Below are 26,893 nucleotides of genomic sequence, written 5' to 3' on the forward strand. Positions count from 1 at the left end.
ATGAAAGTAAACGAGTTGCATTCATGATCAGTCGCCATCGTAGGAACTTACAACGCAGCGCGCGTGCAGACGTACACCAGCTCCGCACAGTATTCTGACCATTAACTCGCTCGCACTGCGAAGAAATGAAAGAGTCTATCAAACACATGCAGCGGTGAATTGAGATGATATCTATGCACGTAGGACAAAAAGCGTCTTTGGTTGGGGATGATGGCTACACGTGTATTCATGTGGGAGTGATTAGAGGACGAGCTCTCGTTTAATTCTCTTTTGATTGGTAAGGGAGTAATTGCATTGTTTTCTTTTCCCGTTCTCTTCTTTTTTTTTCTTCTTTTCTTTTTTTTTTTGTCAGCCAGCAATTGCTTACAGATGTTGTTGTCGGGTCAGAATGGATGACAGACTCTGGTTTTTCAGGGGGTTGGGAAAAAAAACAAACAAAGCACACAGTGTTTGTCTGAAGTTTACCCCTCACCACTTCCCCCTCGCCTTCCCTCCTCGGGGAGTTGGTGAAAATCAGCAGCACTCCTCTGTTTGCATTATAGCTGACTTTACTGCTGGCCTTTGTATCCATGCATGTTTATAGGGCGGAGGACAATTCAATAGTACAGTTGGGTAATTAGCCGGTCTTTATTGGAAAGAAAATGTTAGTCAGACTAAATATTTCCACTAATTATCCATGAATTATGGAGTCTAAGTAAAGGCTTTGTATTGGACCAAATGAAGCCGTCCTGTACTTTGTGTAAATGAGGGGTTGTGGTGTATCACCGTGTTGTCTCCATAATCAGAGACCTCCATGACCTAGATAGAGTTGAGTTTGTAGACAGCCTCTGAGGTGCTGAACTGAGCAGCATGTCTGCTAGACTGTTGGCTGAACCCCTTCTAAACCCACAGACAGTATTAACTTGAACCACCTTTATTCTTTGAAAGAAAAATTGCCCGGCACCATGATATTCCCAAAAGGGCCTTCAAACAACCCTTGTTTTTTCAGGACTGTGAATGTTTCTCTCTCTGTGGTATCCCCTTAGGGTTTCTCCTTTCTCTCTGGAAACACTGCTAGAGCAGGATTATCAGTATATCCACAAGCTGCCTTTACTTCTATTCTGAGATATAAAACCTAGTCAGGATGTCCTGCCTCACTGGATGTTTATAGAGGTTTTCTTTTTTGACATGAAGTCAGAAGTTTAGTGTGGTATAGTTGAAAATAAGGTAAGCTAAATTTGTGGGTTTTTTGGGGGGATATTTAACCACAGTTAGTGGGGAGGCAGATCAGAGCCCAGCAGGCTTGAGTTAAAATAAATCAGGGTGAGCTGGTGGATTGACCCGTGGTCTGCTCTGGGCATCATGAAAAGGGAGGATTGGATCTGAAGTTTTCTCTCACTGGGTTCTCAGTGTTGAAGTCTTTTCTTGAGGTGCTCTATTGTTAAAATGTTTAACTTCAATCAAGGAAGAAAATACTTAAAGTGTGTAACTTAATGCGCAAATCAAACGATGATTTAAGCTTGAAAAACAAAAGTACGTGCTTCATGTCTTTTTTCACTTACCCATCCCCTCTGCCTTCTTCTTCTTCTCCAAAAGTTATCCCGTCTCCATGAGGTGTTGAGGAATGAGCGATCGCCATGGAAACCCACTCCCAGGCCAGTTCAGCAGCTGAGAAGAAGAAGAGGGTGGAGACCATTGTGGCGACCAAGGGCTCATCAGCGCGCAATGACATCAGCGAGAAGGCGGTGGCCTCCAGCACCACCTCAAACGGTACGCGTCACCTCTAACTGCACACTCAGCCGCTGTGGTTAATGTAAATATCATTTTGGTCTGTTGGAATACACCCAGTTTGGAAGAGACCGGTCCAATAGTCAGCTCACCAGTTGAGTAATACACTTTCAACATTTATGTATCCACATGTCTTAAAATACAATCCAGCGACAACTTCCTATCTGTAAAACGACCTGCTGTGTTTTTGCGTAGCTGCACGCCCACCTCATGATCACAGAAGTGTGGAGAAACTCAACTTTCTCTGTTTAACCTTTGGTCGCTCACATCTGTTAATTCGAAATTCGCCTCTAACTTGTGGATAAACATGCATGCTGAATCACAGGTTTCATCCATTTGTGTCCTAAATTTTGTCACAAAGGCTTACGGCTTCTCCTTCTCAGGCGTTTTTCTCGATGCTTTCCAGATCTCTGTGAGCTCGAGACGGAGGTGTGGCTACCATACGTGGCAACATATTTGAGCATCGGGGCCACTGACCCACTGGGGACGGAGGAATGTTATTTTTGCCCATGTTCTCATTACTTTGAGATGAAACTAACTCCCATAAGCATGATATCTAGACACACACACACATATCCTCGCTCACGTTACTTATGTTTACTTTCCCCCTTATTCTTGCGGGGAGTCACATACAGCCCTCACTGGTAGCCAAACCGTTGGCATGTTTTCATAGCAATGTCTTTAACACATGCTATTAAAAGCTGTGTGGAGCTTACAGTTCATCAAGCCTGTCGTCATTGAGCCTTTCATTCTTAATTCAGACGCTGGAATGAGGAATATTAAATGGCGATTTCTTATTTTTTTCTTTTTTGGCTGGAAAGCCCTTGGAGCATCGAGCTAAAGTCAAAACAAAACCAGAGTTGAGATCACCGCCGTCTAAGCTGCAGCTGTGCTCATTAGCAGTGAGAGGATTTGGAGGGTTTTTTGGGGGTATAGTATAGAGCTGGTGGCCTGTTAGGGAGTTTTCTGTCACCCCCTCCTCGACTCTACTGATGTCAAATGTGATCACGCCGAGTGCAAAGAGGAGACAAACAATCCAGGAAAGGGTAAATACTGTGACTTGCTCCCCATATGGGAGTTATCACAGGAAGTGGGTAAGGTAATGCATCCTTAAGCATCTTACTCATTTCCAGATGGCCTGCACTGTTTTATTAATTAAAGGGGCAGCAATGAAAAAAACAAAAAAAAAAAAGAAAGTTTGTTGTGGAAAAAGCATGGATGTAATTTGGCTCCGTGATTGTGGATCTTTCTCCGTAATGTGCTGCTAATTACGGCTCTGAACAGCATAAGGTTTGTCTCCGACACTGACTCAGCCACGCCACAAGAGACACTATAGCTTTAAGAAATGTCGCACTCCCCTAAAATACAGTAGTCTCATAATTCACTCGACGAAGGGAGGGATGATACTGATCTGCAGAGAAAGGTCCTTTTTAGATCCCAATCTCCCTCTTGGAATCAGAAGATAGCTTACACATTCTTTGTGTTGTTATAATTACAGCACATTCCCAAGTCGGCCCCCAGAACTCATAACCTCTTATCAGGTGTAACCCTACACTCGCCTCAACTTTAACCCCCGTAGCCCCGGCCCCACCGCCTCCATTCAAACAAAAGGTAATTGTGAGCAGCTGTGGAACCCCAGTGACTGGTTCCTCTTAGGAAGGCCCGGCGAAATATTTCCCCCCGTCAGGCAGAGCAGCGGCCCCTGATCCGGGCGCTGCGGAAACCCTGTGGTGTCGCCCGGCAACGGCGTGCTACGATAAGTTGTGAAAAGTGGAGAGTATGCAGGGGAAGGGGGTGTAGGTGGAGTGGATGTGACAGATGTTTAGCTTTTCCAAAGCTAGAAGTTTTTTCTTGTGATTGGGATCAGCTTGCAAATTGATCAGATCTTGTAGCCGGTCTGTTCTGATTAGCAAACTGCTCTTCTGTCTGGAAACAGATTTAGCTCTAAAATCTTCACCTTACAGGGAAAATGCTCCTCCTCCACTCTGCCTTCCCCTCTTGTCCCTAAGTTTTGTCCAAGTTGAGCAGGCCCAGAGTAATTATTGAGCCCTGGTTCGAGCGTTCCCACATGGTTGGCTAAATGGTGGCTTCATCCTGTGTGCCATTCATCTCTGTGCCCCCTCCTCCTGCACTGACAGCTCAAAAGAGCCGACTGTGCCACAACAATGCTGTGATTGGTGCTCTTTAGGAGGGGTTCGGGGGGGTGTGCTCTCCCCGCTCTTCCCTCCCACCCTCATCATTCGGCAGGCAGGTGGACCACAAAGTCCCCTGATTCTTTTGTTGGGTCCTGAGCTTAAAAAAGAAAAAAAAAAAAAAAAAAAAAAGATGTCCGTGCTCCGTGGCTGAATAAATCCTGTCGTCATGGGATAATTTGCTAATAAAAAAAGAGGGAGCGGGGGGCTGAAGGATTGGTTATTTGCAAAGGAGAAAAAGAAGGGGAAAAGTTCCTGGTTGGTCGGACTTTTCTGATACAGCATGAGTGCTGCTGATTTGGGGAAAAGAGAGGGAGTGAGTGTAAGTAATAGGATGAGAATTGAAAAATGGGGAGCAGAACAACTGGACACAGTTCAGAAAATTGTCATTATTTAAACATAACACAGCCTCTGTGAAGCAGGTTATGAAGTGGGAGAATTGGGACCTTTTTAATGGTCATGCTTAAAAGGGCCAGAGCAAGGGCCCTCAGAGGCAAACAAGTTAAGCCTTAAAGGGCAACGCATGTTAGGCCTTCGTGTAGGTTACCAGAGAAATCCCTAAGCAAATGGAGAGCGTGGCTAAAGTGTTTAAAGAAGAAAAGGAACACTCGACTGCTTTGATGGGAAGAGGAGGAGGAATGATGCAGAGAGAGGGGAGAGATAGAGGAAGAGTGAGGGGCCACCTTCTTTTTTAAGGCAGCCATTTAAATGATCAACAGTAAATAGAGGGGAATGTCATCTGACAGAAATAAAGTTCCCGTTAACAGCGGGGATGGAAAGTAATTTACAGATACGCTGTCCCCGCCATCTTTGTGCCTCCCAGATAAGGTTTCATTTCAGAAACGGATAGGAGACATTTTCACTTACGGGCCCCCATTCTGGGACACCTGTGATAACAGCTTGTGGACCCCTAATTGAAAATGGGTTTCAAAATGGATTTTCACTTTTCTTCCCCCCTCCTTCCTCCTCCCCCCCCCCCTCCTTCTCCATTCCCTCCCTCCCTCATGAGTAACCCCCCCTCCACCCCCGTCAACACCCAGCTCCATCCCTTTTTTTTTTCCTTGCCGTTTCCCTCGTCGTTGGCAGAGGGAGGCAATATTGGAAGGACAGGGAGGGAGGAAGAGAGGAAGGGAGGGAGGGAGGGAGGGAGGGAGGGAGGCTTGGGGGAAATGGAGCACTGGGAGCGGATCATCCCTCAGCCCGTGTCACAGCTATGACAGCTGCGTGATCCGTCTTATTAATGAAATCATTGATCACTTGATGGGACTCATAATCAACTGTTTCTCCACTGTGTCCTGCCCCATCTCCTCCTCCTCCTCCTCCTCCCTCCTCCCTCCTCATGCTGCCACCTCTGCTTTTATACGTTTTATCCCTGTTGTGTCCCCCCTAAAAGATGATCTGATCCTTTTTTTTTTTGTGTAACTGAAGACAGAAATGATTAATAAATACATAAAATTAACAAGAACACCCAGACGCTGCCTGACAATAAATGCTGACAAGGGATTCAGCATGAGGATTTAAAAATGACAAGAATTGCAATAAATATATCCGCTTACTTCCTTAAACTGGCCTTTTCTTTTCGACAAAACAAATATTTAGGAAATGCACTGAGTAGTTTGTGCATCGCCGCTGCTAAAAGGTGATCTCTGTCATCTGTATTTGTGCTGTATGTATTTCATGGGGACCAGAGGAGGAAGCAGGGGCCCCTCTGTGTTACCCTACTCTGGGCTCTGCCTGTGGGGGCTAATGAGAGAGGACTGATGGAGGGATAAGGGACCTCATGGGAGCTTTGGCTGGCCCACGGGTCAAACAGCACAATGGAGGAGGCGTTATAGAGCCTGACACACAACCCCACACAGGAAAACTGGCTTTTAGTGTCAAAAGACCGCTGTATGGTACATAAATAATACATTAAATACATAAAAACGTATAATCCAAACAGAAATAAATAGAAGAAAACACTCATTTATCCACAATATGGCTGTTTTCATGATAGCACACCATGTGGTTTTAGAGATATATGAGTATCACATATAAAGTCTACCTGTAGATTTGGGTTTGTAAAGTCACTCTGGCCCCATGTGCACACACTGTGGATGTGCTTTGCCTTCACTGGCGAGCCACAGCCCATTTCATGGACTTCTGCACTGAAGGCAATTTCCTGCAGCAGCAGGGGGACAGGCTTTGGCAGAGCCACCTCACAGGGGCCTGAGGCGCAGGATTAGCTTAGCCTCGCCGCTACTCAGGGCGGAGGGGAACCTCAGCGGCCCAGCCCAGCCTGGCCTCTCTTGTCTGGCACACTTCCGCGGGCCCACATCCGCCTGCCGGAGCTCTGCTGCTCCTTCTCTGTTGGAAGACGCACATAAGCCGCCGCCTCAAGACTTTTGCACGCTGTGGAGATGCAGCCAGAATGTAGCTGTAGTGGAATTGCATCTTTGTTTTTGGGGTTTTTTTTGGTCAGTGATCATCCTACTTGTTTGCCCTGGTGGATGTAGCAAGACATGTGGCTTTGAACCTAAAATTGGCCAAGCAAGCCTGAAATGTCAGTCCTTTGTTGGAGAACTGGACAGATGCACAACTATGTTAAATACAGCAGGTCAAACATACAGTTCGGTTGATAAATGTATTGCTCGCCTTGTTTTTTTTTTCACAATTTGGGCAGCCTGGGAGTTTATTAGAACCTGTATGATTGCGTTCCTTGCTTGGACTTCCTTGAAGCGATGATGTCGCATATTCAGATCCTGGCAGTTAACTTGATAAATGGGATTAATAACAAAAGAGATCATGTCCGAAATTACAAATATAAGACCCAAGTTGTAATTTCCCTTTAATTTCACTCAGAATTCATTCAAACTTTCTCAATCTGACATGTTGTGATAGTTCATGCTGACCGTCACAAAGGCTCCTCGGGAGAACCTGAGATCATTTTCACTGACACGCTGAGAGCCAGAATGGCCTCGGAGTCAGAGGTCACCCGGGTCAGAGAGTCTCTGAGCTACCCAGCCTCACAAAGACAGATCCGCCCGCCCCGTGTGAGAGGATCGAGGGTCCACAGACCAACGTGGCCCTGCTGCATCCCAGCAGCACCGCGGCCCCGCCAGATCTCACTCCTCTCAGGGAGGGAGGCGACCGAGGGCCCCATAAACCCGTAAACCCATAAAGTGGGGAAACAGTAGTTGATTATTCTACCACTCCGTCCATTTGTCGGGAGGCATCAGTGGCCCCCCTCCCGCCAGGAGGAACAAAGCAGGGGTGTCCTGACCCTGCCAGGAGGATTTATTGTGGTGTGTTCTTTTCCGCGTCCTTTCTGTTTTGTTCGCTCGCTCACGCCTTCTTACCACAGTTGGATTCTTGTTGAATGGGATGAAGTAGCAACTAGTGGCCGTGCCACCAGGGTTGGAGTTCATAGGAAGGACTACTACTAGTTATCTTTTGCATTCTGTTCTCATAAAGATACTGTGATACTGTGATAGTGTACAAGGTTTTTTTTCAAGATTTCTGATTTGTTTTATATGTTATTTAAAATGATAGATCAACATGCAATATTTAACTGAGGTAAATTAACAGCATGCATTATAGTTTTAAAGTAGCAGCATGTGAACTTAGTCTGCTGTTCAAAGATCAAATGAAAATGTCCATCAAAGTCTTCGGTTGATGTCCAGTTAAACAAAGCGTCCCGTATGTTTCAGGTCACTTTCTGCTCTCTGCTCAAAACTCGCTGGATTAAATCAAGACATGCTTTCGGGTGTGAGGGAGCAAAAAGGCCCCATACCCCGTAATCTCTCTCCCCTGACCTCCACACCCTCTGGGCCTTGACTCTCACCCTTCTCCCTGCTCCCCCTCCCCCTTTCCCCGCCCCAGCTCTCTCCCTCGCAGTGCGAAAGAGGAGCTAGGATCAAAGGCCACAAACCATGGCAGTGATTTCTGGTGATTGATTAGAAGCAGAGGTTGAGAAGCAGCAGCTCTCACTCCTCCATTCTTCCCACCCTCCGGTGCTGCGTACGCGTTCTCCCAGGGCTCTCGTAAATAGCTCATGCTTTAAGTGTGAAAAGAGTTGCGGCGATTGGCAGACAGAGCCCAGAAACACATCCGTAGCCGGGGCGGCCGGGCCAGTTTTTCTGCCTCTGTCAGTTGATAAGAACCATTTGTTGTCTCGCTCGGATCTGGGGAGGGACAGTGTAATCCCCTCGCCCTGGTCTGTTCGCAGAGCTGGAGGAAAAGAGCAGAGGAGAGGAGGAGGAATTGATTTTCGGAGAGAGGGCATGCGGAGAATTGAACTCAGATGTGTAGCAGAGACAGGGTCTGAAAGAAACATTCTACTTGCGGGGAAACAAATGTCTGTAGCTTACAGCAGAGGGGCCGTGCAATTTGAACTTGAGCAAGTCCTTCTAATGTTAATCAATTGCATAGCTGTCTTTCACCCCTCTCCCTCCTCCTCCTCCTCCTCCTCCTCCTCCCCCTGTCCTGAGCCCAACTCCGCCTGCAGGCCTCTTGACAAGCAACTGGTCCTGTGAAGGCATTTTAATGGGCCATGTCCGTTCAGAGGCATTGAGATTAATACTTGAACCTAATCTCCCACATGCACGCTTTCGCACAGAGACACAAATACACATGCACCTCTCTCTGTCGTTCCTACCCTGCCTGATCTCACCTGGAGCTGCGAGTCTAATGATGTTTCGGAGTGTGGGCCTCGCAGCGACAGCTCCAGTCCCGGGGAGATGTGTCTCATGTCAGACTCCGCGCCAGACAGACTCCAATAAGGAACGGGGGGGGGGGCGGTGGGGTGGGGTGGGTGTTCTTCAACGCAGCTGGAGCCAAGCCAAAAGTAAAAGTGCAATTCTCTGAAGGTTTTGTTTTTCCTCTGTGGTATTTACAAAGTGATTGAGCACATTTTTGAGTGTCATGGAGTATCTCATTACGCTCTTAAAAGCTTTTTATCCATCGACAAGCTTTAAGATATGTACACATGCGGCGCATACTGCAGATAGTCGGCCATTCATGCACGCAAACACATAATCTCTCATTTTCTCCCACTTTCCTCGACGGCACCAAACTGTTCAAACACACACACACACACACACACACACTCGGTACAGCTGGAGGATGGGCCGTCGTTATTAACTGTTTGGCGACCTCATGACTTCATCTTCGGCGCTGTCAGAGGCGGCCCACATTATGTCTCCGCTCGGCTCAATGAGCTCTTTGTTCTGGCTTGGCTCTGGAGCAGCTCAGCATGGGGCTGCGTGAGTCCAACAGTCCCAGTGCGGCTCTGGAGGGGAAGGGGTGGGGAGGGACGGATGGAGAGAGGGAGGGAGTGTGCGGGGAAAGAGATGAGGGGAGATTGAGGAGATTTGGGAAAGACACGGTAACTGGGAGAATGTGGGAGGATATCAGGAAACCAGGAGTGAGTAAGGAGAGTTTAGGGGGGATAAGATGCAGAAGGTGAAACGTAGAGAGAGGTAAGAGAGGGAGGATGGAGAGGGAAGGGAATGCTACATGCCACAGGTGAATCCGAAAGTAGGCTTGAACAGCCTTTTACTATGATGATTTTTAAACTGTTCTCCTTCCATCCCACTGATTCATTCCCACACCAGATTGCGGAGGCAACGTGTCATCTGAGCTGCACCGGCCATTCTCGTGTGGAATGTGGGATTAATGGCAAAGTAATGCAGAGATTAGAGAAGGAGGCGAGAGGTGAGCGGGAGAGGAGGATTGGACCGGCGGGAGTGACAGGAGAGGTCATACATGAGGAGAGCTCATTACAGGGAGGGGACAGTAACAGACGGGGGAGGAGACGTAGGGAGGAAGGGAAGAAGAAAGTGTGAAAGGAGATGTATGAGCTGCTAAAGGAGCAATTTTCACTTTATAGACTAAATAAAACTCCTAATTTTATGGTGCCATTATCTGGCTGTGGCCATTTACATTTTCATTGATGAAGACACATTTTCCCCCCATTTTAAAAATTTGCATTTTCCCCTCTCAACAAATTTGAGATTATCTCTGATATATGGTCGCTTGATCCATTAGAAATAGTACAACTTTGTCTCTTAGAAGCCAGATTGGTATGAAGAATGTACCTAGAAGTGAACTGATTCAGGCCGTTGGCTGTATTAACATTAACACCACTAACCTCCCCGTTAGTGATGCAGGAAACACAACTTTAAGCTTAGCGATTGGATGTTTCACGCTCCAATGCTGCTACGAACTGCCGTTGACTTTTTAATCACAGAATCCGATTTTTTTTCAAGGTAGGTAGTCAACTTATACGCATTTGATTAAACAGAAATAATTTCACGACGAACCAAACCTTATAAAACTTGGACTTCTCAAGATGGACTACAATGTCCACTCAGTGATCCAACCTGCGGCTCCAGCCACGAGTCCATCATACCGTCTAAACCTGTAGCTTTCATCCTGTATTGTGCTCTGCAGAGCCACTTATCAAATCATATAGAAAGTCTGGTGCCTTTTCCACCCCCCCCCGCTCACCTCCGTCCCCTTCCCTGCAGACAGTGGCTAAGTCTGTTTGGCCAACATAGCAGATCCTCTAATCTGCAGAGCTTTCCCTGCCTGCTGCAGACGCTGTAATGAAGGGGTCCGGGTCTCACCTGTACTTTGAGGGGGAGAGTGGTGAATTACACCCTGTTTATTAAGCGGGCACTCCCATTCGTATCACACGCCGGGGGGCGGGTGAGGGTCAGGTCTGGGGTTTCGCAGCCAACCGTCAGCCGTAATGATGATAGGACGTTGGAAGGCACATGCTGATTGAAAGGTTCATAAAGAGTTCTTTGTGAGGTGCTTTGGCACCTTTTAGGTCTCGATGAAAAAAGAAATTGTGGAAAACGAACTAATGTTATTTTAGATAATTAATGTGTCAAGCTGTAAAGGCAAAAACATTTTTTTAATAATGTTTTTTTTTTTTTTTTTTTTGAACACGAGGTGACTTAACGTTTGTGCAGAACAGCCCCTCATTGTGGGAGCAGAGTGAAGGTCTCAGTTGAGTTGTGTTATTTTTATGGCATTTGGCTTGTAGTTTGGAATTCTGATTGTCATGCTCTTTGGTAAAAAGACCTTATGTCCAAATGTGACGGGTTAGAAACTGTAAGCATTACCAGCTGCAGCATCAAAGGCCCGTGCATGCTGTTCATTTAACCCAGATCCGTCACACTCATGTGTAGCCCCTGATTCAACCTGTAATGTAGACATTCAGCAGAAGGCATTAGACTGAGACTAATATAGAGTTATGGATGCAAATTTACTCCCAGCACCTCTCTACCTGTAATATGTAATATAGTTGAATGTATTTGGCTAGGGTGGTGTCATTGCCGTAAATGAATAGGTTTACAAATAATATATTAATAATTTAACCTGCAATTCTGGTTAAGTTTACTAGTTTTCTCTCGGTTTTGTTCCACTCCATGACGACGTTTGTGACGCCCGTAGGTACAGATTTTCAAAAATGGTGTCCAGAGTGGATGGGTATGAAAATGGCATGCATTTCAATATAAATAGAGAAAATCATTAGGTGAGCCTAGTCAGGGAGTCGTAAAGTTAAGAAGCCAATTCAACAAATCAAAAACGTTCTTTTTGAGTTTTAGCCATTTTTCTACAGTTCAGCCATTTCCTTGTGGACTGAGGCTTTTACGAAAATGACCTGGAATTGTTATGCTGGCGTTCACACTTAAACAGCATTTTCAAAGTTAGCCTGCTTAGTGTTGTTCAAACACTGCTCTTTTCCTGAGCTGCATAGCAGGTGTGAGAATAGATCAGCAGCAGCAGAGCAGGCAGTGAATTAGACAGACAGATCTGAACATCCACAGTCCTAATCACCACAGAAGAGAGAGAGAGCGAGAGAGAGAGAGAGCGAGAGAGAGAGAGAGAGAGAGAGAGAGAGAGAGAGAGAGAGAGAGAGAGAGAGAGAGAGAGAGTCCACTCTGGACTTAGACGTTCACCAGTCATTGATAAAGTGCTTAGCAGCAGGAAAATTAATGAATCCGGCCCGACTGGGAGAGGGGGTTTTGGGGTTGAAGGGGAGGGAGAGGAAGAGGAGGAGGACTGGTGTGCGGGGGGGTAATCCTGTTCCAGCTAAATGGCTGATCCCTCTCATTCCTTAGATATCAAATGTCAAGAGTTAAATTAGCCTGCTAGCCTCAGATAGGAGTTAACATGCTTTTAAATGGGGCGGGGCGCTGTGATTCCTGCCCCTTCTGGGATGGCGGGCAGGTGCCTTTGAAGTGTCTAATTATCCAGCTCCCAGTAAGTGCAGGCTAACTATCTTAATAAGGGCCTCTATGCCTCGACGCAGCGCACCGTTCAGCACTTAACACATGGAGTAGAATGTGTGAATGTGCATTTTTTGAAACAAGCACAAAACACATTGTTTACATGAAAGTATTTAGGGAACAAATGCAAGTTTGAACTGTTAAAAGTTTCTATACCGTAAGGTGGGAAACATCAACAGTGGCATTTTGGATCGTTTTTTGATGTGCTTGAAATTGCTGTATTATTTTATCCAAACTGTTGGCTCCGTGTTTCTTTGCTTTGGCTGGATATCCATTTCTCTTGGCGAGCCGTTCCTAATCTGAGTGCCACAGACTTGGTCCGGATCACTCTGGTGTCAGAAGTGGGATTCCAGTGCTGAGGCCCAGTGGAAAGCTGGCCCACTCTGGTCTGGTGGGCATTGTGCCCAGATTCACCGTAAAAGACCCACTATCCCAATCGGACATATAGTTCTGCCCTAGTCTGCCCGAGCACACAATCATTTTACATTGTTACAGAGGACAGTATACATAACTAACAGGTTATGGCTGATCATAGCTGCCTTGTGACTATCTGAAGTAATGCTCATACAGTCTATAAGCCAATCAGAGCACTAAATGGCATTTTTATGCTTTGAAGCCTTGATCAAATGCGTCTCTTGGTGTTTGATTCCTCAAAGAATGCCGGCCAAGGTGCCCTTTGAGTGAAAAACCTTAAAAGCCATAACTATCCATGGTCAAAAATGCATCAGTGTGCTTTCAGCTCTCTCTCTCTCCCTGCAATCCTCATTGCTCCCTCACAATGTGGCCCTGATGAAATGGTAGTGGGGTTTCGGGCTGCTCTATGGTGGGCCTGCGCCCCTAATGGGTGAATAAGGGGTAGCTGGGGGCAGGCGGAGGCTTGGCACGATACAACCCTGCTGTGAGGCTGATTTGAGGTGAGCGCATGGAAGAAGGAAGGCGCCAAGCAGGCTTTGATTTGCCCCTCCCCAGCCCCGGGGCCTGGAGGCTGGGATGGCGAGATGCTGAGCTCTGGGTGCGTCCCAGCAGACCCCTGGCGGCAGAGGGAGCAGGCTGGGACTGCGGGGCTGTGGAGCAGGGGGTTGGGGCGTGGGCTGCCGAGAGCCAAATTGAGATGTGGGAGTCGTCGAAATTTGCCTAGACGAATATTGAAGAGGGCATATGCGGGAGCTGTGTGGGAAATCAGCCGCTGACTATAGACTGCTAACCAGGAGAGGGAACATCCTGACCTGCCCATGCCTCTCTCTGCAATTCGTCCAAACATCAGTCACTTGCTGATGGTTAAATAATGTACCACCACGGATTCACTCTGCAGAGACCGAATCAAACATGAGCGCAAAGTTAAAGGGAGTGAACCCTGTGTATGCTGAAGTTCTCCAGAGCTCCGTCAAATAGCTTGACTGGGGATTGCTAACTACCCAGCCCACAGCTATCAGGCTAATGACCTGATTCTGCCTTCTGACATTTAGAAGATTCGTTCGTCAAGGAGTTTCTCGAATGTCACCCTTTTTAGGCTGATTTGGGAAGCTCCATGAGGACTTGATAACCTTCACATAATGCACAGCTGAACTCTGTTGTTGGGAAGGTACCCAGCTCCAAGTGGCTCTGAGCACCGTCGGCCAAGAAGTTGATCAGAAAAAAAATACCTCACACAATTGCAGTAATCCCCCGTGCTCTTGTTGTGTTGGGTTTGGTGGAGTTTGAGCGCTCTCCCTCTCCCTCGTCTTTCAGCCTGCGCTAATCGTGAATGATTCCCTCTGTCTATAGCGCCAATGCCAGGGCCGGTGAATCAGGTACATAAGCCTAAGCCGCTTGGAGAGGTGCTCTTATTAAACTCTAGCCAGCTGCTGGAATTTTTCTTCCCCCCTCTCATTGTTAATTGGGGAGTCTTGAGTCTTTCCCGGGAGTTGATTTGCAAGAGAAAGAAAAAAAAGGAGCAAGAGATTATTGCACAGGAGGAGAGGAGCTTTGAAGAAGTGTTTTGTGATTTCACTGTATATCCTCCACTCCTCTCCTCCTTGTTCGCTCTCCATGTGCTCCCCAGCCAAAACCTGTTTGTGCCACTGACAACGGTGCTTTGAGGAGTTCGAAGGTGGAACACAGCGTATGTCTGGCTTTGGCTCAGAGGTACAACAACACCTCCTCTGATGTTTAGGCTTTTAGGAAAGGCGGCAAGGAGGGGAAAGAATTGCAACGTGCAATGCCCCTTTGTGCACCCCTGAATCACACATCCCGCAAGTTTAGAGAGTCTGACTGACTGAGTGCAGGCCGGAGGGCAAATCAGATGCTTGAGAGACAAGGACAGTCAGGCATGTGGAGGAACAGCAATCTTTGTTTTTAACCTCTGCCTCTTGAAAATACCTTCAGAAACAACAAGCCAAGGGTTTTGTTTCACTTTTCATTTCTTTGAATTGCCTTGGCACCCTTAACTTTCGCCCCCCCCCCTTGTCCCAGAGCCCAACTCTCAGAGGACTTGGCCCCACTCCATATCTCATTATCTCTTTTTAAATTTCATTTCGCCATTGCATCCACGCTCTCTTTTTACGCCGCCATATTAAAGGCCAACGCGTAGGGTTTTCTCTGAAGGTATTCGCACCAGAGTCTTACAATAGAGACCCCAGACAAGGGGAAAAAAGGGAGAAACCTGGGCTTTAGGATTTAATGAGTGGCTTGCTGGGGGTGAAAGAAGGATAGAAAGCAAGTGGGGTAGAGCAAGAGAGAGTGCATTTGTAGAGGGTTGAGAGAGAGAGAGAGAGAGGAGAAAGAGTAGTACGGGAGGAAGAATGCAGGAATGGAGCACCAGGTACCATAATAGTGGCAGAGAAAGCTCCTGAAATACTAGAGCTGGGGCGTGTGCTCTGATCAGGACGGCAGTGAGCACAATTACCTTCTTTTCAAATCCTTCAGTGACACTGCGGGAGGAAGGAGGACTTTGAAACTTGAAAGGCAGGAGCCTGCTTTCAACCTCAAACGCGAGCAGGAAAGGGCTCTGAAATTTGTTCAGTGCTCCCCATCCACCATTAGCTTGTTTCTTCCTCTCGCCTCCAGGCATTTAAGCGCTTTTTGAAAAGATGTTAAGAAATTCAATCACCATAGAGAGAGAGCGGGATGGTTCTTTTTTCTGTTTTTTTTTTTTTTTTTTTTTTTTGAGAGGCATGCTTTCCTCTGGTCCACAGAGGACCGGCCTGCTGCTTTTGTATTGGGCTGAATAGACCTGCAAACTGGTGGAGGAGTGGATGCGGCAACCATGGGAAAAGAGAAGAAAATAAAAGAGGAATGAAAAATGAGGGAGGGAAAAAGGGAAAGGGTCTGTTGGGCTGATGGTGTTGCATGGTTGAACTTTTCAAAGTTGCATGTGTTTACCTGCGTCTGCCCTGTCTTCATTAGCCCTTCTTTTTTTTTTTTGACATGCCTGACATGTTGTAAGGATACAAAAAGTTTCCACCGGCAGGTACAGAAGAGAAGCAGCACTAGAGATTTCTGGTTCTCTTTTACCAGTCCGAGGAGTCGATTGACCCTTGTGCTGCTGAGTGTTTGTTTAACCATTTAAGGTGTTATATACTGAAGTAATGAAGCCCCTGAAGGTGGTATATTGTAGAATGATGAACCCCCTCTGTGGCGACTGGAGGGGGATGGTGGGACTGTGACACTGCTGTGATTGAACTATTAGTCGCTTGACCTCCCTTGGAGGAGCGACACGTATCTAAATAGCACTGGGGGTCACTGGAGAAGGAGTGGAAAGAAAGGACGGACAACAGTGAAGAGAAACAAATAAAATAGTGGAAAAAATAGGAACACATAGTGTGTCTCTCAAAGTAAGCAGTTGAGTCTCCTTAGCAGTTTTTTTTCCCGTAAATTCTTAAAGATGTTTTAGTGCCCAGTGGCCTCCTAAAGTGATGAATCTATTTATAAAACATCAAATATCTGTATGAAGGTAAGAAAAAGAGCTCATAAATATAGACACCGTTTTTTTTTACTTTCCCACATAATGCTGGATCTCCTGGATGTGAAGGAGTACGCGGTGGAAGCCTGTGCTACACACAGCTACATGCTCCACCCTTAGCGGTGCTCGCTCCCAGCATAGTTTACAGTCTCGACTTCTTTCAATCCATGTCAGGAGATGAACCCAATTTCAAAATCCCTTTATGTTAATATTGCGCTTTTGCAAGAGCAGACCTATTAATCCAGCTTTAACCGTATAAGTGCCATTATTCCCTTAATAAGATCACTGGCTGCGCAGTATAGGATTAAATACTTATATCATAACTGACACTGTCATTTCCCGCGGATGAGAGTGGCTTGCCTCTCTGGCTGTCAGTTCCGCGTTAAGAATCCTTGAATCTGCTGCCAGTGCTGCGCATGAGGCACGGCTGGCCTGAACGCCGGTAATGGATGTGGGAGAGTGAGGGGAATAAAAGCGGGACCCGTGGGTTGCTCTCTCTTCTTCGCCTCTCTCAATCTCATTCTCTCTCCCTGCGCCTCTCTCTTAACCTCCCCCTTTCTGATCGCTTCTCTTCTTCTGTGAAGTGGTACAGCGTCATGGCGGCCCTCTTCAGCGCTTAAGGTAGTGCTCTTTAATCTGGCCCCCTCCTCTGTTCTTAATTGGCAGTTGGATGCTGTTGGGCTGCAGTGCGTAGGGGAGCCTTGCACCGCTCGCCTGCTAATACGGCAGAACCTCTGGCGCCGGCACAGCGGCATTTTGCCAGGTTCTCAGTGATATTCAGGCGGGAGTCAGGGCCTGAATAGAGACTAGATCAGACTGTCTAGATCGGTTGATTTGACGACGAGTAAAGCGCCTCACTCTGCAAATGATCGAACTGAAGAGCACAAACACATTCAAAGGCATTTTTAGCCTTCATCAGTGTTGCGTGCTATGCCGGTCTCTGAGTTAGTCTATATAGTATCCTACTACAGAAAAGACTAATACCAGGTCAGGAGGCTAGCTGACCTTTATGCATGTCAGTTCAGAGTTCAGGCCAAGGGTCAAGGGTCATGTCTTTCTGGTGGAGATCAGCCCTTGAACTCAACTCCACATTTATCCTCTTTACCCAGCATGCCAGGAAGCTTTCTCCAGAGACCCCACTCCACCTAATTTTGCCGTCAGAGTAAGACAGATTTAGTTTAAGAACAGAGAGAGAGAGAGAGAGAGAGAGAGAGAGAGAGAGAGAGAGAGAGAGAGAGAGAGGGGAGAAGGAGAAAACAAGAGAACGAAGGAGGGTGGGGTTCATACAACCCATGACGCTGGTTAATGGGCAGCTTGGAATGCAGGCTGAAAGCCTGCGTTGCCTCCTCCATGGGAATCCATTTTTTTTTTTAAAGAAAAGAACAGACTATTATACACAAAATGATTTTTGGAAAAAGGAAGAGGTTGATTTTTTTCATACATAATCTGCCTCTAAACTCCCACATCTGGCGCCGTGGAAGGAAAACCCATAATACCCAGTAGGCTTTAAGCATACAAAACTGATCTCCAGCTCCTCCATTCACCTGCCTTCTACGTGAGCTGACCTCCTCACCATATGTACGGGTGTTCAGAACATGCTTGTGTTTGGCTGTGCGTGTGTGTGAAACAGGAAGTGAGTGAGATTCTCACATCTGCTTCTCCCAAAACTCCTTGAATTAACATCAGATTCCCTTCTTCTTTTCTCTCTCTCTCTCTCTCTCTCTCTCTCTCTCTCTCTCTCTCTCTCTCTCTCTCTCTCTCTCTCTCTCTCTCTCTCTCTCTCTCTCTCTCTCTCGCTCTCTCTCTCGCTCTCTCTCATCCCTTGCAGAGGACGAGAGTTCAGGCACGCCTTACCACCGCGAGAGGCGCAATGCCATCAGCTCCCAGGCGCCCCGCGGCCCCGACAGGAACGTGAGCGAGGAGCCCTCCACCTCCACAGAAGACCGGCCCTCCCTGCTCAAGAAGGAGCTGCACGGGTCCCTGCCCCACCTGGCTGAACATGCACTGCCGTACCGAGGCACTCTGTTCGCTATGGACCCCCGCAACGCCTACCTAGACCCACACTATCGTAAGTCCACTAGCCACAAAATAGTAGGTATTTTTTATCTTTAAAAGGGGAAAACTTGTAGATTTTGTTAAGAAAAGAAACTACACAGCTCAAGGACATGCTAGCAACCCGACTGCTGAGGCCAAGTTTGTCTCTTTACTGTAGGCGAGAGGCAGGACTGCCAGATGCTAGATTAAGTCTGACAGATTAGCCTCTCTCTCTACACACACACACACACACACACACACACACACACACACACACACACACACGCACCTTTGTGAACACATGCACGCACACTTGTCTTGTTTTGTGCCTGGGAAGTTAGTATGGGGAACGGCCAGCGTAGCTTCTTAATTCCCTCATTAGGGGCCTGTCTGAACACAGTGCTCTGCTTTCCCTCATCAACACACACTTCAAAGCCCCAAAGCAGCGCCGCGTCAAACCTCACCACCCCCTACTCTCTCTCTCTCTGGGACTCAGAGACTGTGTGAGAGAAAGGCGGTGAGAGAGAGAGCGAGAGAGAGAGAGAGAGAGAGACTAATGGAGATGAAGCCTGGGAGATTGAGGTGAAGGGAGAGATGTGGCTTGAGTAAGATACCGAAGATAATTTGAAAAAAAAAAAAGGTGAGATAGACAATAGGAGTTAGATGAAAGCGAAGCTGCATGTGTGTGTGTGTGTATGTGGAAAGAGAGAACAGGAGATAGATGATTGGAGAGTAAGAGGCTGATTAGGAGGTTAATTCAGCGGCCACTGTAGCCAGGACTTAGCCTGCAGACAAGGATTTGATGTGATAGCTTGTTTAGTTTGGTTAAATTGGCTCTGAATTGGGGCAGACAGAGTGGGACAGAGCGACTTTAATCCAGTGGCAGTAATGAAAAGTCCAGTAGACCCCAACAGTATACTGTAGCTCTATTTATTCAGCCAGTTCATTAGCTACTGATCCCTCGTGCTTGGGTGCCTGGGAGTCACCAAGGTGCCTCTTTAAGGGAAAGGTTACTCAAAACCAGTGCTGTGGACAGAGCCCTCGAGGGCAGAACATTACTGCCCATTACATCCTGACCTAACTCAGCAACACTGCCACTTCTCATTTCGTGTGTGTGTGTGTGTGTGTGTGTAAAGGAGCTCTGGAGGTTCCAGACCACTGAAGCCTCGGGGTAGGAGTGGGGGAGCGAGGGGGGTCACTCTGAGGCTTGGGGTCATGCGGAAAAGTCACAGTCTGAAATGGAGAGTTCAAAAGCAGCAGGAAAAGTCAAAAGGGCCGTGGAGCTTCAAGAGGCTTTCTTTGTGCATTGGGGCTCAAGAGGCTGGACGACTTGCAATCATACGCGGCAGAGTGGAGTAGAGCACAGCGATGCTCGCTGAGAAGCTGCAGGCATGATGAACATAGATTTGATCCTCCTTCTGCACTGATTCTTCCACATTTGAATATAAGAGTGTGAAGTGTTAGTGCTGGGATAAAAAGTCGATCAACTTATCTGTAATTGTTTTATTTAATTTAGCAAAAAATGACAAACATTTGCAAGTTGCAGCTTCTTAATATAGAAGAATTTGCTGCTTTTCACTTTTTGATATCATTGTGAATTGAATATTTTAAGTTTTTCAGTTATTGGTCACACAAAACAAGCTGATTTTTTACAAATATTTCATAGACAATGTTATTACAAAATTTTTGTCAGAATAATCAATAAAAAAGAGAATTGTTAGTGGCAGCCCTAAAAAAACCCTGACAAAAAAAAAAGTTAAGACTTGATTTGCTTTTAGGAGAAAAAACACCAACATAGACACTGAAAAACACAAAGTCCGAAAGGCTTCTAGTGTTTTTCATTGATGTCAATTCTCTGATCCTGACTCTGCTCAGGAAGACTTATGATCTGAGATGAGAGCATGGCTGTGTAAAACACCTCCTCCTGACCCCAGGTGTTAAGGACATGGGGTGTCCCTAAAGGCGGCGGTCCCGTTCTGTCTGATTGAACCCAGCACCAGAGCTCAATCCCCATGAGCTCCAGCGGTCTGAGGGTCAGCAGAACCAAAGGGTTCCCCTAAAAACCTCCACTCCCTCCCATAGCGGCTTTGAACCAGAAGCCTGTAGTGTCTGTCGCCACTCCTGCGCCACAAGGTGTAAAAAGCCACTGGCTCCTGTTCTGGTGTCTGGTTCCATACGCATGTGAGCACACACACACACACACACACACACACACACACACACACACACACACACACACACACACACACACACACACACACACACACACACACACACACACACACACACACACACACACCTTACTCCACCAGCGGTAGTCCCTCTCCATGAGGGCTTTGTCACCTCCTAAATTCATCCCAGGTGTCTGCGTGTGTGTGTGTGTGTGTGTGTGTGTGTGTGTGTGTGTGTGTGTGTGTGTGTGTGTGTGTGTGTGTGTGTGTGTTTGTGATGGAGAGGGGGCCCTAAGCCTTTGTGCTGTGCTTGCATAGTGTGCCACGCCACGCAGCAGACAGCCAGGTAAATCCGATTACTCTTAGCGCTGGTGTGTGTCAGTGCTTAATGTGCCTAAATGCGACGGCACCTGCAGCTTCCCCACACCTGGTCGCTGTGTCGTTAGCGTGGTGGCGAAGCTCTGGGAGGCGTAGGAGTCGGAAACAACGAGAAGAGAGCAAAAAAAGGGGGTTTATCTTCCGGGGGCCTCTGCTCTGCTAAATCTCTGCTATTCACCCAGACTTGTGATCTCCCACTCCTCTCACGTCCGCGGCCTTAAGACTGTGTTTACTCTGGTTTTTACACCCACTTCAGTGCAGAAAGGAAGAGGCGCTAAGGAAACATCGCCCCTATTGTTAGCATTAGCTAATTGTGGCGATGCCTGAGTCTTAGCCGCTTTTCTTGGGCAAACACCGGATAAGAGTCCACACATCCTTCTTACCACAACACTAATACACGGGGCTTTGCTGTGGGATAAGAAGAAAGGATTGAGATGCGGATTAATGAGGGAGCAGTCTTTTTTTTCTTTCTTTTTTTTTTAAGATCTTAATTGTGTAGAAGTGTGAATGGGATGCGCGGCGCCGACATCCGTTTACATTGTGCGCTGATTAGCCGGTCAGTGGTCCTGCAGCAACAGTGAGCCCACTTGCTGGCAAAGCATCTCTGCTTCCTCCGAAGGGGATCTTCTTCTTTAAAGTGCTTCTTTCTTAAACACTTGCCCTTCTTTGTCAGACGACACACATCCGTGGAGGGACTTAAAGCGCATTCCCTTTTTCCAATGGCTTTCTTGCAAATGTTAAAACTGCTCTGAGAATGTTTATTGAAACGAAGGCAACGGGAGGAAAGTACATTTGCCAAGCTTCAGAGACAATGCTTAAGTATATTGGCGCAGAAGTGACATAAGTTTTGTGACTGCACTGTATCTGTGATACAGTTAATGATTGTAGACACGACCCATTAAGTGTCTCTCCAGACTTTGATGGCCGCCTATCAGCCCGATAGTCTTTGGGTTAGCTCCTTAAAAAAAAAAAATCTAACCCAGATCTGTGCTGCCAGGGCTTAATCCCCACACCAAAGCCTTTGCTGTCCTTCACTGATCTCGGAAACCATGCCTGCTAAGCTAGAGGCAGTGGAGGTATGGATCTCTTGGCTGAAGGATTCCTTCACATGCATCACTGTAACCCTGCTCTCTGAGCCTGGCAAAAGGTGACCGCTACCTGGATCATACTGGCCCTGTGTCCTGGGAAAGCTAGCGGGAACACTGAGCCATAGCGCCAAACCAGTCCCGGGCTTTTATGATGTGGATGGGGGGGGGGGGTTGGTGGGTGTCCAGTCACAGGGGTTAAACTCTAAACTGCTGTGCAGGGCTGATCTCAGGCCTACTGGGCCGTAGCACGCGAGCCGCTGCCCCGGCGTCAGTCTGTCTGCCTCAATATCAAAATGCAGCTGACCACTGAACTGAGTGAGCTAGCTGTCACCAAACTGAACGTGATCCGCACAACAATGGCCTCTCTACTCTCCACACTTAATTACAGTGCTCGGTCTTTCAGTTCATATGGACTGGACCGCTCCATATGTCTGGAAAGAGCAGGAAAGTGAGTAAAAAAAAAAGAAAAAAAAAAAAAAAAAAGAGCAATTATAAAATGTGTGTGTAGGAGAAAAAGTTACAACAGAACACTGAATTGCAGTGAAAGAGCAAACTTTATGGCCTCTTGTTGGTTTAAACATGACAAGTGCTGGCTGGGATACAGGTTCAAACACCCTCCCCCCCCCCCCCCCCCCCCCCCCCCCCCCCCCCCCAAAAGAACTGGGGAGTACAGAGGAGAGCCTGGGGTGAGAAGACACGTGCCTGTTTCAAGGGTAAGTGTTTGTCTTTGTGATTGTTTCAATATTGGCTTTTAGAGCGTGGTGGCACGATGTAGTCCCCCAGCGGTGTGCCGGCACAGAGAAGCCCGGGGCACACTGCAGGCAACGGAGAGGGATCCCTTCTACCCACCTCCTTTCATCAAGAAAGAACAACATGGGCCTGCGCTCTGCTGTGGCCCCTTGGTCCAGCGCACCAGGGATAATCAGATGATCCCCTTTTATACAGCTTATTAGAGGCATCTCATGCTGTAAGATAGGCCATATTCTCACATGCATGTGGGCCTTTGTAGCGCATGATGATTTAAGGGGGTTAAGCAGAGTTTGAAGTGCGGCGAAAAAGAAAAAAAACAAAAAACATCTTAGGGTCATGTGGTGCTCTCGCCACAAAGCTGATGCGTGTGAACGCAATATCTCCGAATAATGGCGGTTCTTATTAACAATGACAAGATTAAATGTGAAGGGGCTAAGAAGAATTAAGACGAATTTCCAGAGAACTTAAGATGTTCAAAGTGGAATACTCAGCATTTCTTGGTATCGTCGTCTCAACATCTGTCAGTGTGTTTTACTTCCTTTCAAATGAGATTGGTTAATCAGAGGAGTCACAGAGGCGAGCAGGAACAATAGCACTTTCCTGATGTTGTGAAGGCTTAAAATGAAGATTTGCTGCATCTTGTCCACCCAAAAGGAGAATCCACTGCAGCAAACGCCACGGGCAACAATAACATTAAGCACGATACTTAAAAAAAACAACAAGACGAAAAGCTCATGGGGGCTTTCTCTCCTCAAGTTACCCGGTATAGTCTCCAGCAGGATAATCACCTCTGTGTGCTACGGGAGAGTTATTTCATGCCTTTCTTCATGTTTGCTTCCCGTGTATCCAAATCTCATCGCTCCTTTTTTTTGTATTTGCATTCCTCTCACATAGTGGCAAAGATAAGCGCCCTCATCCCTTCAGCCAACAACCCGTATCTTGCTCTCGTCTCTGGAGGGTCGCGGGTATATATTGTTCTACACGGAGAGGAGGCTGATGAACACAAGTGTAATTAAAATGTTTCTAGCAGCCTGGTGAAAATGTAAGATATCGCTGGAGAAAAAGAGTAAGGAGTCAATGCTGAGTCTGAGGGTGGAAGTGAGACAGAGGGGTAGGAAAAAGAGAGAAGAGCCAGAGAGAGTGGAGAAGTAGGAGGAGGAGGAGGAGGAGGGGGGTGTAACAAAGCAGAAAATGAAGAGAGACATAAAAGAATGGTAGCTCAAGGAGGTCAGGCCCATCACAGGCTTTAGTGTTGCCTTTAAAGATGCCTGGGACAGGTGGCAGCTCCAGACAATCTCGCACCACAGAGCAGCATCCTCTCTGGAGGAGATAAGGGATTCCTCCATCCAGGCACCCTCATCTCCCTCCTTCTCCTCCTCCTCCTCCTCCTCCCACCTCTCCTTCACTCACTCTCTCCACCTCCCTCATGCCCAGCCGCCTCCCCTTCCTCCCATCTCTGGGTCCTTCCAGACACTGCCGCTTTGAAGTGGCTCAGTGTGAGCGGGCAGCTGTAGGCCACGGGGCTGCAGCGGCGCTGCTGGGCCACTGGGCCGGCGGACCGTTGGGAGCCGACTCGAGCGCGGCTCAATCAGTGGGGCTCTCCGGTGCCCGGCACTTTCAGGTCTCATTAAAGCGCTCCGGCAGGGTTAATCCTCTTTAAGGTTTACATGGGCCCCAGTTTGTCTCTCTGCCCAGGCTGAGGGAACCCCTGGGCGCCACCTGCGTGACAAAGACTCAAATCACTGTGACACAAGTTCCCTCCGTCTGTTGCCGCTCTCCTCCACTACCCTTGTATGTTCTCCTCTCCCTTCCCTCTTCCTCTCGCTCGCCTTCCCCTGTGCATTCTGCCTCTTCTTTACTCCCCTTTCCCTTGATAGTACCTAGGCCTGGTTGTAAGTCTTTTAGGATTATTTGGGTGGAATGTGTTGACAGGGGTGCAGTAAATGGATTACAACTTTGTCCTTGTTTTGGGGATGCTGTGAGGAGGCAAAGGGGAGCGAGATCAGGAGGATGCGCTTTGAATAATGAGAGCGGCAAAGAAAAAGAGATAGAGACAGCGAGCAGGATTAACAGAAAGAATTAGGAAGACGATGCAAGAGTGAGCGAGAGAAAGAGACAGAGAGAGAGAGAGAGAGAGAGAGAGGGTGAAAGAGAGGCGAAGGTGACTGCAATGCAAAGAGCACCGAGATTGGAAAAAGGGAGAGAATCAGAGAGTTCCAGCTGTTGTTGCACTCACAAGACCTAATTGGTCCAGAAGCATCGACCTCTGTCTGGCCCTGCAGAGTCCAGCAGCCATTTGTCTGATTGCTGTGACACCGGGCTTTGTCTTTGCTCCGTGACACACAGTTTCCTCCATTAGCCCAAATAATGGCCACGTACCTCTAGAGGCCTGCACAGACTTTGTCTAATGCCTGTATGGGTTTGGTGGAAAACAGAGGATTAGACTTACAGTACAGGGGGAAATACCATTTGAATGTGAAAACATATTAAAAAGGAAAGCACTGGAGGTTTTGAACGCATGACCATTTTCCGAATGTGAAATCCTGGATGCCCTTGAATGCACCACTTTTTTTTTTTAAAAACAGCCCCTTCTTTTAACCACATTACCATGTGATAATACGCACTGCTGACACAAAAATAAAGGTGACAAAACACTCACTGTGATGGATTACCAATCTTAACCAAGCTGATATTCATAGCACACAATATGAATAGAGAACTACGTGAGGCTACACGGGGATTTTGGTAAACAAAATTACATTAAAATGACCGGCTTTGGTCAGCGGCCTCTCGGCGTGATTCCAAATTGAGAAGCTGTCCGGTTTCCCCAAGCAGCCCAGAGTGCTATTAAAATGCAGGTGTATTAGCCTCACAGTCACTATCACACAGCCACATGCAGTTTTAGTATCACCTATAGGGGCCCAGAGAGGAGCGGTGACACGGGGCTATGGAGGGTCAGTAGCCCGATACAGCTGTGGCAATCATGAACACTGTCACTGATACGACCGTGGCTCATAAATAGGTGTCGTGGTAAATCCGAATAATTTATCATACATTTATGATACAGGCATTTAAAGTCTTTAAAAAAACAGATTGTGGAAAAATTGCATTTTTTTTTTCTGGTGACCCCAATCCCTAAATATAGATCTCAAAAAAGGATCAAACCCTTAAGCGGCCTTGTGTTTGAGTAGAATAAATCACACAGCGGGGAGTTGAAGCAAAATAAATGTAGCAGAGTCCTGGTGAGTTAACCTGAGGTTTAAATCAACTCCCTTCTCTGAGCGGTATCATTGTTTGGAGAGGAGGAGATAGACAGATGTGAGAGATAAAGAGAGGGAAGGGGGAAAGAGGTGTAGCGCAGTGTTTCAGCTGCTAAACTGCTGTGTAAATCTCTCCCGAGCTGGGTGGGGGAGAGGAGGCTGGAGGGTGGGGTAGGGTAGGGTAGAGAGGGGTGCTGGAGCGAGGTTGGGGGGGTGGGGGGGTGGAGGAGGGCCAACGCACAGCGCTTTGTTCTGCTCCCCAGCTTATCCCAATCTGGAGGAATTCACCAAATGTAGGAGATAGATTGGCGCTCCGCAGAGGCCTCGTGAAATAACCTTCACTCCCTGATCCACACTGGGATACATGGGGGAGGGAGGGAGGCGGGGACGGGGAAGAAAAAAGAAAAAAAAAACGGGGGTATAGCAGGGGTTGGATGGTGCTGGGGGGCCCCTGGAAGAGCAGTGTGCGTGCTTAGCTCCACTCTGCAGCGAGGCGAGGGTCCTCGTGCTGGCGTGCAATTTGTTAAGATTGACTCGGCTTGCTAAATGTCTTGCAGATGCCGGAGCTCCTTTTAGATATGTGTGTGTGAGACTTATGGAGAAGGGAAGGGAGCAAATGCTTGGAGCGCAGCCTACTTCTTGATCGCCTTCATCCTGGTCGCTGAAATCAAGGTTTCTTACTGTATGTTATTTCAGATAAATGGCCGAATGGATGCTGTTATTCTAGGGGATGCACATCTGTAAAAAACAGAACTTTTAGATAAAGCGTGGCAGGGGATCGTTGCGGGTCACGTGGCTGCTATGAGCAGTGGTGGATGATTGAACTTCACTTTGTAAATATTGGCACGAAGATGGAGATAACCTGCTCGAACATTAAGTCCCAGCGCAAGTATGCGTAGACGTGTAGAACCATGAAGAGAACGGATGGGCATTCGCCGACTTGTTCAGTCTAGACAAACAAATGACTTCTGACAGCGAGTAGCGGCGGAATGTGTACGTGAACAGGGAGCCTGTTTATCGTGCATAGCTGA

General features: G+C 47.4%; 1 protein-coding gene across 2 annotated transcripts in view; it reads left to right on the forward strand.

Annotated features, from left to right (window-relative positions):
• The window catches only part of gli3 (GLI family zinc finger 3), an 89,799-nt gene that overhangs the window by 15,339 nt on the left and 47,567 nt on the right, over nucleotides 1-26,893 (forward strand). For both annotated transcript variants that reach the window (XM_068710120.1, XM_068710121.1), the window contains exons 2-3: nucleotides 1,576-1,749; nucleotides 18,010-18,249. In XM_068710120.1, the coding sequence (XP_068566221.1) occupies nucleotides 1,617-1,749; nucleotides 18,010-18,249 (373 nt within the window). In that variant the 5' untranslated portion in view covers nucleotides 1,576-1,616. The remainder of the gene's footprint in view (nucleotides 1-1,575; nucleotides 1,750-18,009; nucleotides 18,250-26,893) is intronic.

The sequence above is a fragment of the Cebidichthys violaceus genome, unplaced genomic scaffold, assembly GCF_023349555.1.
Source record: "Cebidichthys violaceus isolate CVI_PGR_0920_01 unplaced genomic scaffold, fCebVio1.0.p SCAF_15, whole genome shotgun sequence".
NCBI lineage: Eukaryota > Metazoa > Chordata > Actinopteri > Perciformes > Stichaeidae > Cebidichthys > Cebidichthys violaceus.